Source organism: Drosophila tropicalis, unplaced genomic scaffold (genome assembly GCF_018151085.1).
Source record: "Drosophila tropicalis isolate 14030-0801.00 unplaced genomic scaffold, ASM1815108v1 contig_593, whole genome shotgun sequence".
NCBI classification, from domain to species: Eukaryota; Metazoa; Arthropoda; class Insecta; order Diptera; family Drosophilidae; genus Drosophila; species Drosophila tropicalis.
The window spans coordinates 6,236,595-6,258,828 of record NW_027173070.1 but is presented as its reverse complement, the minus strand read 5'-3'; the positions used below and the strand labels follow the sequence as shown (position 1 = coordinate 6,258,828).

At 38.0% G+C, this 22,234-nt stretch overlaps 1 protein-coding gene across 1 annotated transcript in view; it reads right to left on the bottom strand.

Moving 5' to 3' along the window:
* The window catches only part of tei (teiresias), a 155,946-nt gene that overhangs the window by 34,978 nt on the left and 98,734 nt on the right, over positions 1-22,234 (bottom strand). Inside the window, exons 3-4 of the mRNA XM_068289557.1 lie at positions 7,790-8,568; positions 230-407 (exon numbers count right to left, since the gene is read on the bottom strand). Of these exons, the coding sequence (XP_068145658.1) occupies positions 230-407; positions 7,790-8,568 (957 nt within the window). The remainder of the gene's footprint in view (positions 1-229; positions 408-7,789; positions 8,569-22,234) is intronic.

Below are 22,234 nucleotides of genomic sequence, written 5' to 3'. Positions count from 1 at the left end.
TAATGACAGTCATAAGACCATGCTAACTTTACGCTTTACTCTAGTCTCCACCCCTATCCTGGAGAAGGAATGGAAACTTTTGCGCGGAATATTTGCCTTGGCTCATTGCCTGCCTCGGTGCTCGTCCTCAGCTAATTTCGCCAAATGTAACGACCTTTTTAATATTTGTCTAAACTTTTATTCAGCTAGGGTTTTTTTTCTTCATCTTCTTTCTTCCTTTAGTACTCACCCAGGACAACCAGCTTAACTGGTCGGGCATTCTCGGTGTAGCGTCGAGTGTTCTCTGCCTCACATTGCCATTTGCCGTCATCCTCGAGCATGACATTGGTGATGGTTAGCGCACCATTAGCCTCCTTGATGAAGCGATAGTCGGTGACTCGAGCAGTCCGATCCATGGCATGAACCACCTGCAAAAAGATAGCGAAAGATGAAAACTTTTTTCCAAAACTCTAATGTCATTTTGAGATGTGCAAAATTATGCAAAAAACAAAACCAAAAAAAAAAAAAAAAAACAAATGCCTTCAAAAATAAAGCGCGGGGCCAGGCGTTGGATAAAAACTTTTAATGCATCGCATTAAATGCTCATAAATTTATACTCCTTTGTCCTCTCATTTTTAGACCAGGCATTGTCTTCTACTGTGAAGCGAAACAATTGCTTTTAATGTTTTAATATCCGCTCAGCATTTATTTACACTTGGGCTTCCAATGCAGCGCATGCAACATGCCGCATTGCCGCATGCTGCTGCATGCATGCAATTTTATTATATTTCACTTCAAACAATCATAATAATGGCAATTAAATGAGGCCAACACCAGGCGATAGGCCCCACCTACAAGTGCCCATCCTTAACTGGGTTATCCACTGGCATAATGTGGCAACAATGAACTGGCATGGCTTAAACACACTGTTGTTGGCCAATAGTTGTAACTGATTCGGATCACGGCTTAAAAATGTCGACTGCAAAATTTATGTGGCCATTCAAATGCCCCCCAGCGAAAAATACGCAAAATGGCATATAATAAAAATATGAAATTAAAAATCTACTTAATATATTGTACATAAAATGTTTCCCATGCTTAATGCATTTAAGTGCCAATTAAATCGTTGGCAAAAGGAACCGATGGGCACGGCTAAAAGGCGGCGGGGGCCGGCAACTGGATGAAATACAATTTTAATTGCATTTGTAGGCGGCAAGCTTAACTTTTGGGTATTGGATTAAGGTGAAATAAAAGTGAATCATCAGTGTGTGTGTGTGTGTGTGTGTGTGGCGTGAGTCTGCAAATGTGTGCAGTCATTTGCGTAAGCCAAAACTGAGCGATACTCTAACCATTGCAATGGGCATCATGAAAACTTAGATACTTTTAGAGTTTGCGAAACTTAAACAAGCAAAATATGCAAAATGAGACAGTTATATACATATATACTGAAAGTTACGAAGCTCTTAGTATGGATATTTTGACTTAATCACAGATTGTTTTAATGTTCCAAGATAGACGAATCGATTTAATCAAGTACGGTAAGATTAACAGGATGTTAGTTTCCCTTAAGAATTTATCGACTTTTCCAATAATATGTTCTTAATGAAAACCAAAGACTAGATTTAGTTGCCTAAAAAACCTTTTAAACTGAGCACTCAATCAGAGATGAACTTTTTTTAAACCCAAGTTATCCAAAGCTGTTCTACTCTTATTGTGAGTATTTATTTGCCAATGTGATCCGTTCGTAGCTTAATCTCTGGTTTCCACTTTCAATTCATCTGCTTTCAAAAATGAGGGTGAGGAAATGGATATGCATATTCAAAGCTATCTGGCGGTCAAAATGCGCTAAGCTGCGGCTTTGTGCAACCAACAGGAAAATATGACCCCAAAAAGTATGCAATACACTCTTAGCCTCACTCTCTATGCTTGCCATTTCATTCTGGTTAGTTAGTTCTTCTTGTTTCGGTGTGTGTGAGTATTTGTTGTTTTTTTGTCTCGTCTCCTGTTTTCTAACGACTATTATAAATTTTCTATAATGCGCTGAATGCTGAGTCTTTCTCTCTCTCTGCTGCTGGTTCTGATGCTGGCGACGAACCAAGCCAAACCAATTTCAAAAGAACGCAAGAGACGGAAGAGGAGTGGCGGAAAATCCAGTGAAAAATCTATGAAAATATGTATTTATATGTATATTTTTGTATGCAGTGAACTTCCGTTTCCGTTGCGTGCATTTGCGTGCATATTTGGCAATTTTTGTTATTGCATATTGTTGTTGTTGTTTAGTTATGATTTTCTTTTTTTTGTTTTGTTTGTTTGTTATAAATTTTTCAAATGCAGTGCAAATATTTATGCGTATATGCACATTTTGAGGTTTTTGCTAGTCTCTTTTTTTTTTTTTTTTTTTTTGTATACTCTACTTTTTTGTTGTTGTAGTTGCTGGCAAACTTCCGTCGCCGTCGCCGTCATCGTCGCGTCGTCGTCGCGCAATTGCCATTTGCGTTGAAAATTTATTAACCAAACTGGCAAATGGCAAAACTGGCCAAGCTGGCAACTGGATTTACCAGGGCTGGATTCGCTTTCAGGCTTTTGATTGTGCAACGGGGCATTCATTTGGAAATTTATGAGGCCGTAACATACACAGAAACAGAAAGAGACAGAGAGGGGATGAGGTTGGTCAGTTGAAGGTTGGTTGGGATTGAGGTAGGACCTTTTTTTTTTGGCACCTGTAAGTATGAGGCTGTATGTGTGATATATTTCTGCGTGTTTGGCAACATGGCCGCTGGCTACTGGCCACTGGCAACCGCTAGTCGCTGGACAAAAGCGTTAAATGAGCATGGCAAATCCTTGTTTACAGCGTCCAGCGGATTACACGCTCGATTGTTTTGGACTCATTGCCTGCCTTTCAGCTGCTGCTGCTGCTACTGCTGTTGCTTGCCCATTGTTATAATGTTTGGAGCCATGGAGAGACACGACTATCTGGCTATCTCTACTGCAGTTGCTGTAATTATGATTTTACGCCTTTTGTTTTCATGGTGGTTATGCATATTTTCTTTTTTATTTCAGGATTTTTGGTTCTAGCAATTGGTCAGTTGCATCAATTCGCATAAATTGTTGCATAACTTTGCATAATCATTTGGTTTTGTTACCGATTTAACACAAGTTGGCGCTTCTATAATATATGTATAATGTAATTTTCTAATTACATTTAAATTTTGCATTTTATTTCCTGTTGCCTTCACTTGTATTTTATTTATGCATGAATAATATTATTATTGAAGTCGCGTGAATGGATAATATTCAATTAGGTTTTGGTGGGTAGCATCCACAGCTTACATTAAATATTTATGACTAAATTGTGAACTATTTAAAAGGATTCTGTGGATTTAGTTTGTTATAAAGATTTAATTACTTTTTGCCCTGCTCAATCCCATTAAGTTTAGCATAATTGAATTATTCACATATCCTTTATTTCATTTTTCAAATCGAATGTTTCAAAATCTTTTCGTTTCCTTTCTGGCAAGCAATTAGCTTCAATTCCTTTCGTTTTATATGTCAGTCAAGAGTTTCTATCTCATTCTATCTCTGTGTTTTTTTGTGTGAGAAAAATGGCTACTTATATCTTTCACTTGCTTGGAATTGCAAAAATCTTGTCGGCAAACATTATACGCTGCTGCCTGTCCCCGTTGCGTTTCTTGGCAACTCCTTCTTCGTTTTCGTCTTCGTCTGCTTGCCATTGCTTCAGCTGTTGGCCCCAAGCTACTAACTTGAAATTGCTTTCGGCAAATATATTAGCCTCTTGATAATTTTCAACAATAAATTCTTTGTACACACACACACAGATACACAGGGAGAGAGTGAGAGACAGAGAGACCTATATACATACACTTCACTCACAGTTCGTTCAAGAAGTAGCAAAGGGAGGAACTGGGATAAACTCCTCGCCTGCTCTGGGACTCTAATGCATTGTGTGCAACGCTCTAGAAAGTACAACAAAAGTCGCTCATGTTGCAAGCTGTCAGTGCAACACTTGTCGCATGTCATTGCCGCAGTTGCAAGCAATGGCAAGACTGGTGTGGTACACTGCACGTTAGAAAAGGATAGACTACACGGACGATACCGAGCAGACTTTTGCTGAAGACAACGCACAAGACAAAAGTCAGCGCCAACAAGTCCAACAACAACAGCAACAGTGACTCAAATGCAATTGCAACTGCCATCAGAGTTGAGGGAGAGCAGTGGGTGGAGACTCCTAGCCAAGCCAAGCGATATAATGTGGCATGGGTTTTGGGGTGAAGAGGCTTGGAATTATCTTCTGGGGTCTTGGTGAAGGTGGAGCGCTTCTGATAATGATAAAATATATATTTGTTAGGAGTCAACACACACATTAAACAATCCAACTTTAGGATACCCTTTTCGACGGTTATATCAAAGGAATTCCTAATGTATCCGTCTAATCATAATGTAAAAAGAAAGCTTAATTGTTTTCAATGTGAAAATGTTATGATGTCACTTTATTACTCTTTAAAAATTACTAGATTTCTACAATTTCTTCGAATTCTTAGCATATTTTTATGCATGCTTTTGGAATTTATTTGATATGGCATGCTAATCATATAATAATAATAATATATTTGTATGCCTTGTACTTGTATTATGTTTTAGGTGGACTAATCTCATTAGATTTATGAATTCCTCTCATTTTCATAGAGAAAAAAAAAGAGAATAGCAATTTCGGTTGACTAAAGCTTTAGTCGATATCTACCTTCTTGATGCTGCTGCTTTACACATTTATCTTTTAGCCGCACACACTCACACACAGATAGACATTGCTTTTTCACATTGTTGCCGCATCATTGTTGTAATTGCAGTCAGCCTCCGTCTCCAGCTCTATCCATAGCTTCAGCAACCTCATCACACCTCCCTCTCGCTCACCCTCTCTCTCTGCACCATCGACCATGCTCATCCGCTTCTTTTGCTCTTTCACATGGCTGGCTTTTGTTTTAACACAACTAATACAATTGCACCGTGGGGAAATGTGCTGCGATGGCAGACCGAAAGATGGCGTTGATTTTATTTGCCATCGTAGGAGCCCCTACTATCTCCATCCTCCATTTCCATGCCCCATCTCTGGTATTGCTCTCTGGCAGCCTCGACATTGTAACTAACTTAATAAACTTGTCAAAGGTACAAAGTAAGCGGCGTGTTAGCAACTTGTGCTCCCCATTTCCATCCCCAGTTTTATCTCTTCTATGCCACCGCATTGTGTTGCTCATTTTCATTTGGGGATTTCAGAGACTGAGTGATTAATTTCTTGGCTTGATGTGATTTAGTTGCATTCTGCCGCCGCCTTTGCCGCTGCTGCTGCTGCAGTGAACTCCCTTGACTGTTGCCTGTTGCCTACTAATTGACTAATGGAGGCTTAGCGTTCAGCTATTCACTTGATGCAATTTAAAGTCTGTTGACCTTAAAGTGTCAGCCATAAAACCATTAACTTGCCATATGCCACAAGCCACAGCAAAAACCATAGAGAGAGAGAAAGGGAGAGTAGGAGACAGAGAAGTAAATATAGACACTCACCAGATGAAGTCGAGCATATAAATGCGTATAATAATTTTCTTTTTATGATTGTTTTGTTAGTGACAAATTTCTTGGTAAATCAAAGCCAAATCAAATTTCATAGATATCATGGAAAGACTTTTCGCTCCTTTCCATTTAAATCGAAATGCCAAATGTGTGTGTGTGTGTGTCTGGTTTGCTGGAATCTCAAATTCCAATCTTATGTCAGACAAATTTTGGCTTTGGATTTTCTCAATTGACTACAGAAGTGAATCTAATATGAAATGCAAGAACAAATAGCAATAACAACAAGTGTAACATCAGCAGCAGCAGCAGCCCACAGCAGCAGGTGAGGTAAAGAGAGAGCCATGAGAAGAACTCTAACAATGTTTACCCACAAAGTATGCAACACTTTTTCGAGGCAGGTGCAGAATGCCAAGCCACAATATGTAACAACAACAAACAATTCTCTCTACACCACTGCTCTCCAACCAAATGCAGCTCTCTAGCCACGTACATACAAAGTGTTGCCGGTATTCTCGTTGTTGCAACTTGCTACTATTATTTGCCCATCAACAACTTGGCCTGCCAACTTGTTGTATTTACAGAAAAACAAGTGCGAGCATAACACAATCACAACAACAATACTAGCAAGTGCAGAAATAACAGACAGTTGGCAATATGAGCATCTGCTAGTGAAATATCCAACATCTAACTCTCAAATAGACATTGTAGTTGTAGTTTGTTGTTGCTCTACAAATGTTTCATTACTAAATGACTTTATTGCCAATCCGCGGAGTGCCCACTATAACGATATATTTATTACAAAATTTATTGAACTTAATTTAGTCACATATTCTCTTGTTCACTCACATTAAACTTAGTTAAAAGCTAAGCAAATCACATGCTTAAATGTGTTATTTAAAGTTCGTGCCGTGTTATTTATTTGTCGATTAAAATAAAATAAATGTGAACTCTCTAATTTTATAACTCAAACACTCAAACAATTTAAAGCCTGTTTGTTGATTAACAAAGGATAATTTTCATAATTGATTAAAAGAAGACTGAAATATAACTCTTCCATATGGTAAAAATTTGATTTGAATTACTTGACATTTACTTGCCAAAAGAAGGGATCATTAAGAAGTTACCAATAGAATTTGTGGCTAGGGTATTTATTAACTATTCCTATTTCATCTTTATTAAAACTACAAAAAGAAATGCAGAAATTAGTAAATTAGCTTTATCTATTTCACCAACTTGTTCCTTAAATTATATAGTATTATGTTCAAACACAACACTAGTTAACTGATTAAAAGATCTACTTTAAATCGATATTGGTGTTGAAATGAATTTTGTAATTTTAACATACTCTAGTTGCCGCTCTCAATGAAAAAGTTTTTGCAAATGTTAAGCAACTTCCCGTTCCCGTCTAATGCCGCAAACACACAATGGCAAAACACTTTCAACACTCCACAAAAAGCTGTGTGTTATAATTGCATTACGCCAAAAGGTAGACTACAGTTTCTGCACACTCCTTTACATCCTCTTCATGCTCCTCATGGTTTACTCTATGCTACTCTACTCTGCTCTGTTTGCGTTTGCAATTACAACTCAATAACTTTTGCTCGTTGGCAAAGTTAACTTTTGCATCATGTTTGTTATGAAAATGTGCAAAGAGGAAATAGGGAATGGAAGGCGTGGCTATGTTGCTACGCATAGCAAAAAACTCGTAATTAGAAGTAGGAGGAAAAAAAAAGCGAAAACAAAAGCAGAAGCAAAAAGATGTGAGTGAGTAAAGGAATTGACTGTTGGTTGGGCCAAAGGTGGAATGGGCAACAAGCTGAACTCTTAAAAACGCTTTTGACATCAGAGAAACTATCAAATAATAACGATTATCCCATTTGCATAATGCGGCAGTTAAGCGACAAATAGGCGGACACAAAAGCCAGACAAATAAAGCCAAAGGAACACAAGAAAAAGAAGAAAAATATGCAAGTAAACTGGCACTCGAGACGTCTGAGAAAAGAATAAAAATGAAGGACACAGACACGGGAAGAGAGGAAAATAGGATAAATAGAGAAAGGAAAGACTAGGGAAAAAAGAAAAGAACCTAAGGACCAGCTAAGAATGCAATTAAAGTCAAATGCTGCAAACAAGTTGGCAGCTCTGACAGCTTCAGTTCCACTTGAAAAATAGCAGAGATAGAAAGAAAATAAAGAAATAGAAAAGGAATTCCTCTGCACTCTACACTCACCTGGCCATTCTTATACCACATGCTGGTAGCTATATCCAAATCCACTTCACACATCAGCCTTATTTCCGAATGCTGTTCCGCATAGACCACAGACATTTCCTCAGGCTCATAAGGATTAGGAGGCACTGGACGCAATGGCAGAACTCGAGGCGCCTCAACGGTCTCATCATCATCATCCGCATCGTCTTCGCGACTCTTGCGTGGGAAGAGATCTCTAGTGGCAGTGCCACTATCAAACTCCTCTACATCATCTATAATAATTACTGGCTCTTTGGGCTTGGGCTTGAGATCCTCGGGAGCCAAATGAATGGATGTAGAGCGTGCTCTTTTCGGTATTACCATTAGCTTTGGTGCTGCCGATAACGTTGAACTATTCACATAGACTTGACTGGCCCGGGGACTCGAACTGGAACTAGAACTAGTAACCTGCAGCGCAGTCGTTGCAATTGCTGTCGATGTGGAACTACTAATTCTACCATCATCCTCTTCAGTTTCGCGACGCTGACGTCTCCGCACAGCACGATGTGCTTGATGATACGGACTGGATTTACTTCCGCCAGGATTTTTCGAATGAAACTTTTTAAATTTATTGGCCTTAACTCTATGATGGTCAACTGTGTGGCCGTCCAGTTTCAAATGCTGTTGACCAAATCCTTCCGTTTGCTCTTGGTATTGCTCTGATATGCTGGTTAGCCATTTTTTGGCAGGCTTTGACTGCTTCAATTGCTGTCCCGCTGTTGACTTGGCATTGATATTTTGCGGTTGTGTGTAGGTGGTGCCTGGAAAAATTCAAAATGAAAAAATTTTATATTTAATAAGGGCAATACATTCTGAACTTGTTAGTTAGTTAATTCAAGTTCAAACTGGCTTTGCTTTGCCACCTATGGCAATTCAATTAACACCCGCCCGGTTGGCTACCCACTGTGTAAGACCTTTATATTGTTCAGTAATAATTCTCTTAGAGTCTGAGACTATCAATTACAATTGCATTCTCTAAAAGTTTTGTGCAAAGGATATAAGATGCATACGGTTGCCTTCTAAGCTCTCTTACTCGCACTCTCTTTGTCTATGGGCTCATGCATTTATTTATGACATTTTGCAATGACCGAAAATTTCAGCAGCAAAATCATCCAAGAGAAAGAGAAGCAGGAGGAAGAAGAGGCTTTAGGTAGACATGATTCCTTCGGGCCGACTACTCTGTACACTTTTGGGTAGCATTTACCCTATATGCATGCAAATCCTTTTGTAATCCTTTTGCGCATTCAAAGCTATTTTCAAGCCTAGTCTTGCTCCTGTTATAACTCCTACTTCCATTTCCATTCGCATTCTCGTTGTTGTTGATAAATTTACACAAGTGTATGACAAGCTTTCAAATGGTAATTAATATTCATCTGAGACTATGCCTCCGCCTTCGTAGTCATCGTCCCACACACACACATGCTCTGTCCTCCCTCTATCAGTGTTTGTCTCCTTCATGGAGTCAACTGAAGGCAAACGCAAGCCCTGTGTCTGTGGTTAGCTGACAAAAGCAGAGACAATACTCGGTAGCTGCTTCGTCTCTCAATGTCTCTCAAACTCCAAGTCTTACTGTCTCTCTTTCTCTATATCTAGTCGCACTCTTTCTCTGTCTTTGTCTAACACCCATTGTCATTGTCTGTGTATTTTGAGGCTTTTGTCTAACCAGCCCTTTTCTGGTTATACAAAGGCGGGGCTGGGCTGCGTCCCTCTGTCCCATCTCTGTTGCCTTTTGTAGCTTAAATTAAAGTTGTCATTTTTCAAGTGAACGCACAAAAGTATGCAATGCGCCTAATAAATTTTGTGCCTGGCATATCCTGGAGAGGAAACTCAAACTGAACTTGAAGCTGGCAGATAAACTCCATCTATCTAGCTTCTCCTATCTCTCTCTCCTTCTCCGGCTTCAGCGCTAAAATGTTTTCACAACAGCTTAAAAGTCTGCCTTTTGCCTATAAGAACAGCACATATGAATGTGTGTGTATGTGTGTCTTGTTTGTTTACATGCAGTTGTAGTTGTTTGTGCTGTAACTTAAGTTGTAAATGAAGATTGCGCCGGAAATTGCACAAAACTGACGACGACGATGACGACGACAACAACGACGAGAAGCGGGATGCTGCTGCTGCTGCTTCTACAGCTACTGCCACGCCCCCTTCAAGATGTGCGTGTAAATTTAATGAAGCTGCCACCCACCCACCTACCTACCAACTCAAGTAGCTATGGGCGCGGCACATGGCCATACATTGAAGACATGCGGCAACTAAGGGCGAGAACACATTTTCTGTGGCATGCTGCAAATGTGTTGCATACGTTGCGATGCATAAATTGCTTACCGTGTTGTTAAGCAGTCTCAAGGGGGGGCGGGCGTAGCCATAGCCAGTGAGCGAAGGAGTAGTGACAGAAGGGAGTACTTGTTGTTTGATAGTTGATAAAATTGTTAGTTTTGGGCTAAAAACTTGTTTGGCTGCCATTTTGCTCATTAGGCGGTAAGCAAGTTTACACACTTGCAACATATTGAGTGTGAGGTTCTGTCGAAAGGAAATCTTACAGAATAGTGTACGTTATCAAAACCAAAAAGCAAATGTGAGAGACTATAAGAACTGCACTATAGAATAGGACGTCAATGATTTATTTCATACACAACAATCTCTTAGTCGTAATAACGACTTTTAAATACCCTTTATGCAATATTCTGCATCTAAAAGAGACTGTTATTCAAGTTGTTCTAGTTATCCTTGTTGCTAGTTTAAATTTAGACACATTTATATTGTCAAATCATTCCAAGTCCTTAGTTTCATATTTGTACATCGAATACTGCCATTTTCACAATCCATTCACTATATTTCTGCATAATTAAAGAATAGCTTTTTGTTTGACTTAATTTGCTTTTACTTAATGCAAAAATTGGCTATTTGTATAAGGGAATTTTTTTATGTTAATTTTTTCTTTTGGCCAACTGTCAATTGACTTGACAGTTGTTGTCAGCCATTTAAATCAGGTTACCCCATCCCACTCACATTTTTTTTTGTCTATCTGCCCCTGTTCGATTTATCCAGCTCATCTATGTATGTACAAAATGCTATTTATTTTATATTTCATCGTGCATAAATCAATGCATTTTTACCAATTATTGCAATCATTTTTATATGAACAATTTTTTATGCTACAGAGTAAGAAAAAAATAATGACAATTATGGGAGTTTTTATTTTTTGTTGCTTATTATTTGCCTTATCAATATGCAAAATGACATTGGATTGGCATGGCCTAGAGGGCATGGCCAGGGCAATCAAGCGCTGACATAATTACATGCTCGTTCGTTTTATGTCACACAGCCTGATTACCAGACGATTTTCTCTTAGATCAACACACACAAACGCACACATGTACACCCTCAAAAAACAAAATAAAATGAAAAAATCCGAACTGAAACATGCAAATGACATCGAGTGTGCAGTTCTTTCCCTTATTTTCTCTGTTTTTCAACTGTTTTTTAATTATGTCAACAATAATTTAATGCACTCTGCATCAGTGTGTGAGTATGTGCATTTGCATGTCTCTCTCTCTTTCACTATCTCTCTCGCGCTCTCTCTCTATGTCTATCTCTCTCTCTCTCTCTCTCTTTTTGTGTGTGTGTGTGTTTGTAATATAATAATATTATTTTATGCAAATGCATTAAGATATTGAACAGCAAATATACAACATATAAAAAAATGTTGCATATTTATCAGGGCAAATATGTAAATCAACTGAAATGGAATAAAATTGAAAGAAATTGCCATACTTGATGTATTTATGATCTATATTCATGGAATTTAAAGTAGAGTATTCTATTCCTCAGCATATGGAAGGCTTTGTACACCAACAATAATAATGCCATGTGTCGCCCTTTTCTTAGCACTCTAAAGACGAGTCCATGCGTTTACAGTGTGACTTTTATATATATGCACATACATATGTACATACATATATACATATGTAGGTGTGTATGCATTCAGCGTTGATTAGGTTAATGTCCTTAAGGCATAAGACCAGCTGGCAGAGCTCTCTTTACTTCAATTCATCCCTGCTGTAACTGGCTACCAGCCGCTTCTGAGTTACCAACAAGCAGCTTACGTGTTTTATGCACCTGGCCAGAAGGAGTTGCAGCAGGTCCCTATGTGTATATACACACATTTGTGTGTGTGTGCGTGTGTGTGTATCTGAAATCCTTGTGCATTGTTTAAGTTTCACAACGTCGACAACTTTGCCAACCGCCACTTAATGCAAGCGCAAGTGAGTAAGTAGTATGAGAGGGGCGTGACTGCACTTTGCCTGGCATGCGGTGGCGGCTTTTGTGGCAATGCCTCGGTGGCAAACCAGGCAAACAACAAAAACAACAACATCAACAGCAACAGCAGTGTACAGCAATGCCAAGCTGCAGTCTCTCCTACTCTCCAACTTGCTTACACTGGCAGCAAGTAAAAGGCTTTTAATCGATTCTAAATGGTCTACAAAATTATTGTGTTAATTTACATTTTCCATGTTAACATTTTGCCTTTTCTTGTTGAAAAGAGGCAAACGGCAGGTGGCAGCTGGCAGGGGGCCCACAAGGTAATGATTAGAAATTAATTAATTTGCTAGCAAGTTTGGAGCCCTGGCTTTTGGTCCAAGAAACGTTACTCAAATCTCAAATGTTGTCCTAACCCACTTCCGGACTTAACCTTTTAGTCAAGGTTATATTATTTCATCTTCTTCTTCGGGTTTTTTGTTTTACCCACTACGTGATACATTTTATGTTATTTTTTTGTTGGTACTTTTTTTATGATTATGCATGGTGAAAACCTTTGCCCTCTAGTGTCACAGAGTTTCAGATGAAACTGACTGGTCGGAGTGAGGTGGAATGGCCCTAGCCATTAGACCACTAGGACCCTAATGTTCACGGCAATTACTCGACTTGCGACCCTTGCGTCCATTTCACATATGTATGTGGCATGTTTGCTTCATTACACACAAATACAAACAGCCAAATGGGGGGAAACCAGCGCAAAAGCAGCAGAAGCAGCAGCAGCGACAATGTCAGCGACATTTACACAATGTCAACTATAAAGTTGCACTGGCAGTTTTAAAGGGCAAATGGGAAAGGCAGTGGGGTAGGAAGGAGTTGAGGTAGGTAGGAATTGGCTAGAGCAAATTGGAACACCTTTTCGGCCAGGATGCGTTGGCACAGTTTGCTTTGCTCTGTGGGTCTGTAGTTGCTCTGCTTTGCAATTGTGTCAAATTAATTGTCAACTGTTGTCCCTCCCCCTCTTTGTCTGTCCCTTGCAACATTTATTTCTCTCTCTCTCAAACACACACATGAGCACTCTGTATAGTCCTTTTTCTTGTTGTTGTTGCTGTTGCCTGGTCTATCTGTCTGTCGTCTCTTTGATAAATTGCATTTAATGGCTGCCGCCAATTAAGAGCAATTTTTGCTACTAGTTCAACAATTTTTTTTACATATATATATTTTTTTTTTCTCCATTTTCTTTCCTTTTTGTTCTGCTGTTGCCGTTTATTCTTGGCCTGCATTTTAAAGTGGCATCAAGCAGTACGGGTAGAGAGAATGATAGAGGAGCAAACGCAAGCTTGGCCTAATAGAAATTGATAGCTTTAGGTTGACTGCCCTCTTCTCTGTGCTCACTGACTCAATCCCTGACTCTTTTGGGCTCTGGCCCTGGCCTGACCACGTGCTTTGCTCATATTTCTCACTTCAGCACGCAGCCAACATTACAAAAAATTAGATAAAACATTATATTTAATGCAAAAAACGAGAAAGCCGAGAACTGGTGAGAGAAACCCAGAGAAGGAGAAAAAGAGACAACTTATAGTCTTTGCCTCGTTTAACCAGCTATTCTTGTCTCTCTTTCATTGCCTCTTTTGTGTTATTTATGTCGCCTGGTGACTTGGCCCAAAAGGTCGGCAGTTTGTTCCATCAACTTTTTCTTGGTTTCCTGTTTTTCTCGCTCTTCTTTTTTTATGAGTTAATGGTCAAGCGGGGTATTCCATTAGTTAGTTTGGGTTAGGTAATCAAGCAACTTAATTTGAAATTCTCAATATGAGACTTAAGCTTAGTTCTTACTCTGAACTTTGATATGAAAACACATTCCTAATAAGTAAAAAGTTTTATAATTAAGAAAAGCAAAAAAAATAACATAATTTTCTCATATTAATATTCAAATTTTTGGAAATGTGTTTTACATATTAAACATGTTTTTTTTTTATTTACTTATCATATTTTATTTTAGAAATGCCTTTTCTTGCTATTAAGTTGTCCTCAGAGGTGCTCAATATAAGAAACGTGTACACGGAACATTTTTTAAAGTTGTCTCCAGAGTTACTCCATGACTTATCCAACATTTTTCTGTCTCATTAATGTAGGGTATCAAAAGAAAATGTCATGTACTTTCACCAAGCTTTTTATGTGTGTGTGTGTGTGTAGCTTTTCTTGGTCATTAGGCGTGGCCATATTTAGCGGAACGGCGGCCAAAAGTCTTTACGTGATGTGACCAGTTTGCCAGCCACAAATTAAGTATACGCCGCGTTTGCGACTTCTACTAAAAAGTATGCTGCAGTTTTGCCTCATGAACAAACAAATGGCGGGACAACAAACAAAACAGATAGACAATAGGGAGGAAAAGTGGGCTCAAGTCGGGCAGGTTGTCAGGACATTGAGAGAGCCCCCTTGGAAAATACCCGCAGTATCCTGTCAGCTTCATTTTGTTTGTTTGTCGTGGTTGTTGTTGTTGAGCTTTTTTTATTTTGCTTTTTGCTTTTTTGGTGCAACTTTTGCTCAAACAACATGAATTAAGCGCCAAAAAATGTGCGAGGCACGTAAATAACTTTAGAGAGTCAGGCGGAGAGTCTGACTCAACATGGCACGTGACCAAATTTCGATGGCAACTTTGTGTGTCCTCGCCCTTTTATCCTCTTTTTTTTATATTTGCGTTTTTGTCTTTTACTGCCCCTTTTTTTGTTACCTCGCTCTCTCTCTCTCGCTCTGCAAGTTATCATGTTTTCATTTGGCGGCATTGGGACTTTTTAATTTTTGCACAATTTTTAATTTAAATGTATAGACAGATATGTATATAAAAAATATATATTTATATACGAACGACTAAATGACTTTTTCATCTGTTTGTATAACTTTTACCGTAAGTCTTGAGGCAAGAGGAGTATAATAAAGACATTTCACTGTAATGACCAATCGGCTACTTTTATCACTCTACAGAATAGAGGCGTAGTTATGATCCTGATCCGACTTTGATCTTGCTATATGTACATAGCTATCTACATACTTATCTTTGAATAGAACCTTTGATCTGCCTGCCTTTTTATCTTTGTATATATGTATATCTCTCTTTTTATAAATGAAGATATCTATATAAATATATAGACAATGTCTTAACTCCCTTCCATTCTATGTATTTATATAATGTGCATATTTTTTCATCTCTATATCCTGACATAACATTCTTTCAGTTAGACGACTTCATTATAAGGTCAGAAAACCCAATTTAATTTTCCTATTATATTCCTTTAAAGGGTATGTCTCTAGTCGATTAGTTAGAATTGTTCTCGAATTTTGTTTTCCTTGCATCCGCAAATTAATGCAAATAAAATGAAACGCAGGGCAATAAAAAATTGTTGTTTTTGAAAGTCTGCAGTATAATTTATTTACTTTTGCTTTGACTTTGCCGCCTCTGCTCTGGATACGCGGAAATGTGCAATTAAAATGATAATTTTTACCCCAATGCACACAGAGGGGTGGTGCCTACCCCTCTTCCAGTGTCTCTCTGTCCAGTTGGTTGCAATTGCATTTTGCACGTCCTGTGAATTATAACCTGCCGCATAAAAGTCCTGCTATAATTTTACGTTTAAATGATGCGTGCTTCGTGGAACTTGCCACAGCTCGTACCCACCCCCTACCCCAAACATCTACCCAACTCTTTGTGTTTCTCTACTTTTTTTGCCATTTACCCGCACTGGGCAATAGTTTTGTGGCTCTTTTTTGTCTCTCTCTCTCTCTCTTTCGTCTCTCTGTGTCATGCCCCTTGCCACAACTCTTAAGTTTATTGCATTCCTAGCACTCGACCATTTTTTATGAGCTTTAATTAATTCGCTCGACCCGCACAAAAAGAAAACTCGATTCCTATCCCCCTTGTTCCATATCTCCCCATCTCTACCCCCAAAAAACAAAAAAAAAAAACAAAACAAAATCTTATTAACTTTGACTCTCTCTGCACACAAATCCAATAAAGGCAAGAGACGAAAAAAAGAAAAAAAAAAAAAACATTCAATGGATGGAGAGAGAAACTTCCCTTTCAATAAAAATCAATAATCAAAGTGAAGGGCCAGGCAAAAAAATAAAGGAAAGATACGAAACGAAAGAAAATGTTGAAGATGATGAAGAAATAGCCGTAATGCTTTGCTTATTACCTTCCAATTCATTAAACGTGCCGACCAAACACTCACCCACCCCTCCCATCAACCCATGCCAGCCCTTCTGCCATCTTACCTTTCAGCATCACTTTTTCTCAGCTGGACAGCCCTTTTTTCCCTTACATCGAATGAGTGTACGGAATGTGGGATAAAAAGGATGAGGCAGGACACAACGCACAGGAAGACGCACTTTGTCGGCCCGCAATGGGCCCATTGATAAAATAAACATGGCTTAAGTAAAGTTAAGCAGCAGCCGAAATACACAAATGCTTGAGCTTTTATTAAAATAAATGTAAGTAATCAAATTAATTCGAATCAGTCAGAAAATTAATTTTAAAAACCATTTAACGCTTATTTAAGAAACCTTGATTTTTGGTGACGTTTCAGTGGCTTTTGGTTTAGTTTAGTGAAGAGTACAACATTTTGAAGTTTAAGAAACTTAAATGAAGATGTGTGTGATAATAAGGAAAAAAGTGAATCCTTCTCCTTTAAATTATTTTGGCTAATTACCCTTAAAGTTATCTATCCTTAAGGTATAGGTATAGAAAATAAAATCCTAATTGATTTGCTTATAATCCTAAACTAATAATCCTAAGTTTTTTTCTTTAAAAACTTCAATAAACCCTTAAGAAAAGAGTATAAAAGTTCAAGTTTTTATCAAAAATTTTACCTGTAATATTATCTTCAACTAGTTCTAAGAAAAGGAAACAGTTGATTTGAGGGAAATTCACACATTTCTCTTAAGCATATAGTATATTGGTCTTTCCCCCTTTCCCTCCCTGTTTCTTACTTCTTCATTGAACCTGCTTTTTACTCTCGATTTGGCCTTTCAGATTCAATAAATCACACAAGTTATTTGTTGTCTAAGCAAAATAAAAGTAGATCTGCTTACGTTTTCTTTACCCAGAATACTCAATCATTTTTACACTTGAAACGAAAAGGCAGTTTTCTTTGCCACCCCCCTTTGCCCACTACTTTTTCTCGTTCTCTCTTATCAGGCGTAAGTAATCACAAAACGTTGGCTAAATAATAAATACATATACATATGTGTATTGTATGATGATGTGTTTGTGTGTGTGTGTGTGGAAGTGTTGTTGTGTCTGCCCCCCAAGAACCACGCTCTCTATACTTCACTTCCCTGCTGACCAATCAACTGGCATTAATAGCATGGTCCAGTGTGGCACTTAGGCTGGCGGCATGAAAAATGATGCAACAACAGAGAGAGAGAGAGAGATAGAGAGGGAGAGAGAGAAAGAAAAAGTACAAAAAATAGGAAGAAAATCTCCTACTCTAGCCAGCAGGAAAATAAATATTAAATAATCATTTATTTTCCACAAAAGTAGTTGTATTTCTTTTTTCCATTTATTTGTTTGCTTTTATGTTTGCTTGTTTTCTTTCACACCTCTTGTTCTTCCTCTGTCTCATCCTTGCGATTTTCTTGCCATCTCTTCTATGGTGGCGTACCACAGTGCGTATGCGCGTTATGCCGTTTCTTAATGCCTGAGTGCATTGACTGGGTTGTGCGGGTGTGTGTATATATGTGGCATTTATATACAGTTATTTATATATTTATATTCTGCCTGAAAAATCAGGTCAGATTTGCTTGCCCTCAGGCTCTAAGCAGAAGAAAAGAAAAAAGCCGAAAGAAATTTTGCTTAAAAACTCACAAATTGATTTAGTTCACAGAAATACAGAACACACACGCTCACATCGCTCACATATACATATGTGTGTATGTATATATTTTTGGTAATACCAACAAAAATGAATGTCTTAAGTTAAATACCTTAAGGCAAAAGGTTTTAACCCAGATAACCTAGACCTACTAAGACAGTAACTTGAGTTTTTGTTGAACTAAACGAATGAAAATTGAATCTTAAATCTTTTATATTTATGATTGAATGAAATTTCGGAAGAAAATCCATGTTAAATCCATGAATTTATAGGAGTCAATCAGATTTACTTACATAAAGTGTCATGTAAGAGCATAAAAATGTTTCCACAGAAAAGAAAATAAAACTTTTCTAAGATCAAAGAAACAGTTCATGTCAAAATCGTCTAATCGTCTAAGTTTTCTCTATTTTTAAAACTTCATATGTTTTATTTTCCAATTCTTTAATAGAGTATTCAAAAAAATGAATAAGCTTTATGTTATTAAAGTCACATACAACTTGTAAACATTTTAATAAACTGAGTGCAAATATCAAGCAGCAGGTAAGAAGAAACACACTCTCACACACACACACTTCTAAGTCCCCCCTATATGCACTCCTTATTGCCTTCTTTCCTTAGCATAAAAACAAATTTTAGTATGTAATTGGCGGGGAAACAATTAGCATCGTTTTGCAGCTAGCTTTTCTCTCCGGGCCAAAAGACATTTACAAAATATTTCGCACGAAATTGCACAAATAATAACAACAAAAACAAAGTAGAGCTGACGACCTGACTAAGTGTCAAAAGGTTAAAAAGTATATGCAAAGAATGTTGAAGAAAAAGATGGGCAAATAAGAGGGGGTAAATAAGAAGGTTTCGGCAACAGTTGGCAGGTTTGAACAGAGAAGTAAAAGAGATACAGAAGGCTAAAGTCAAAGCCAAAAGCAATGAAACTTTTGACACACTTTGCAATTGAAATGCATTTGTCAGGAAGGCGTGAAGGATGGATGAAAGGAATGGAGAGAGAGGGAGAAAGTAATAAATTACGGTAATTTAGAAAACACTTAGTGCATCTGGGTGTGTGTGTGTGTGTATGAAGAAGAGAAAGAGATGGCTTGACATTAGCATACGTGCGCATATTTTTAAGCAGCAGTTGAAAAACGAAAGAAACGACGTATATATGTCGCAATTTCCGTTTCCAGTTGGCAGTTGGCAACTTGCAAATGTCACATTCATACAAACACACACACCCACATAGACATGGAGACACATACAAGCGCAGGCATTGCACCTGCCACTTGTCAAGGTTGCCTGCCTGCCTGCCTGCATAAGGCCGTAAGATCTTGGTTAACTTAATGGAAAACCCATGCTCTGTCTCAGTCTCAATCTCTCTTTCTGTGCTTGTCGCCAGTTTCAGTTTCATTTGCTGTTACCTGACAACACAACCACTCAAACCACTGAACCACCCAACAACCCCACCCACATGTCTACCGAGCTGATGCCAACTGCCACCCGTCACCTGGGCTGACGACAGCCATAGATGAGCAAAAATAAATATGTGCCCTACTTATGCCAAAAAAACTCAATAAGTGAAAAACTGCTGATGCAGGATGCAACAAAAATGAAAGAACAAATACATAAAGAAGGATATGTGTCAATGCACAAAACAAAAAAGAAATTAATAAAGTTGAGAACTGTTGCGACAATTTATTAACAATTTTTCCTTAACTCTAGTTCTCTAGAATATTGTAAGAACTATACAGGATAATAGCTAATAGATATATAAAATATTCCACGAAATAGAACTCAAAAATTTATAAATAAATAGAAATAAACTGTTCAAAACTATGAAAACTCATTTCAAGCCTGTTTAGTTTGAAGTGGAGGTAATAAAAGTCTCAGACTTGAATGCATCTATCAAATATAATTTTCAAAAAAGATGTCTATAGAGCAAACAGTCCACTTCAACATCCTATCTATAATATCTTAAAGTTGCATTTAACTATACATATATTTTAAGCATTCTAACTAATACTAACTTCGGTATAGTGTAATTAGCTAGAGAATGCCTTATTGTTTTAAAAACTAGCCACAGATGCTGCGAAGCAAAAGTCATAACACAAATCAAAGAACGTAAAAGTAAAATTGAAAACAAGCAAAGAAGCCACAACTTGAATCACATGGCGTATGCTTGATATTTGCCAAGGGCCTTCTTCTATTTCAATTTCTTTCTTGTTGCCTTCATTCCTTTAAAAGGTAAGTGCAGAGGTAGAAAGAGTCAGAGAGTAGAAGAGATGACAACTGCTGCAACTTGAATGGCCACTTCAGTTGTAACTGTTGCACATCAAACAGACATCAAAAAGTGCAAATATGATAGCGAACGAAAGAGATAGAGAGGCACAAGGAAAGTGGACGCGCCAAGAATGCTAAAGAAACGAATGCGAATACCAAAACGTATAGCAATGCGAATGTGAATGAAGTTGCGAAGTTGTTTGTAAAACTTTTCAAAAGGTTAGCAGGGACTTTAGCCCTTCTCTGTGTGTGTGTGTGTGTGTGTGTATGTATTCCTGTGTGTGGACACTCGAAAACAAGCTCATCAACTGTGACAACAACAAACGTCATCGTTGGCATGACGATGATGCAGTTAGAAGAGTGTCCTTCATGCTGGTTCATATCCGTTCCGCCACTCCTGGCTGACCATTGACTCGACTGTCGTCATTCCCCATTGAAGAAGTTTCGATGTCACTGAGATTTACTGTCAACTTGAAACGCGGCGAGCACTACTTGATCGGAATTTTAAAGTGAAAGTTTTGCCAGCTTTTGTCTCCATGCTAGGTTGTTTTAGATTTTTGTCTTTGTTGAGTGTGACCCATTTTTCAAATTACTAATTAGCTCATTAACCAAGAATATAGAAAAGCTTTGTTTCCCCATGGCTTCTCTTTAAAAAATCATTAACTGCCTAGTCAAACAACATTTACAATTACTATATCCAACTTCGAATTTGCTGGTTAACCAACACTAAATATTAGTGTGAAGCATTAACTAAATGAAAATTGGCAGTGCTTCTTATCTTTTCTTTCAAACTTTAATTGGTATACAACCATTGAAATGCTGTAATAAATATTCCATCTCAATCCGAATCTCAGTGTCATTCATTATGTCTGGCAATCAGCTACTTATTCGCCCTACTTTATAGTTTCGGATGGGTATTTTTTCTCTCCTCCTACCCTCATTTGTTGCCTCGAAAAACTCATTTTCATTAAATTGTCTCTGTCCCAGCAGCAAATGTCGAAGAAAACAGCAAAAAAAAGAAAAGAAAGGAAAAATGAAAACAATTTGCCAACGAAAGTAATAAAGAGGCAGCCTTGAAGACCCATAAATACATGCATATATATGTGTTATGTGTGTGTGTGTGTGTGTGTGTGTGTGTGTGTGTGTGTGTGTGTGTGTGTGTGTGTGTGGATGTATGGAGTGTGGGTGTTTATGGCCGTGTATGTGAGTCTCATTGGCGCTTTATGCTGAAGCCTGGCATTGCCATCAACATCTCCTTGGGTCTCGTTCGCTTTTTTTTTCTCGGCTTTTCTCATATTTGTTTAGCTCTGACATTTTATTTTTACTGTTTATAAGCTGACAAAATTGTTTTTGCCAAGACGGTATGCAGAGCGAAAGAGACGTGGAGTGCGAGGGTCTTGCCACATAAATGGTCCATGTAATGAAATAAACGAAGTACAACCGCAAGGAATAATTGGCCACAAACCAAGAAATTCACAAAAACGACTTTATCTTGTCAATGTGCCGAAAATTTCCTAAACTGAAATTCTATGGTTTTCTTTTTCCTTTGGTTATTCTCAACATTTTTTTCCTTGGTTCTTTTCAATTTCATGCACTTGAATGCAAACGCTGATGGGCACGTCCAGTTGCATTTGGACCCATCTTTTCCCTTTGGTATGCAATTTCCCTTTTACGCTGCGTATTCGCATTCTCCGCTCTGATGAAATTTGATGTTATGAATGTGTTCATCTGTTCTCCTGCATTCGCCTCTAATTCTTTTTACACTTCGCTGATTTTTCTGTGTGTGGCACGAAAAAAAGATTCAAATTATACTCGAATATGCCCCATATCTGTGTCAGTTGCAGCATTGTTTTCTCGTTCCATTGTAGTTGAATGAAACTAACTGAGATTGAAAGTATCTCTACCATGATGTGTGGCATATTTTTTTGTGAGCTGAAAATCAATTTACCTAGTACAATCGTTTCGACAGAAAGCCTTAAAAAACACAAGTGAAAACTCTATGTTGCTTAAATATATTAGAAAACTAAAT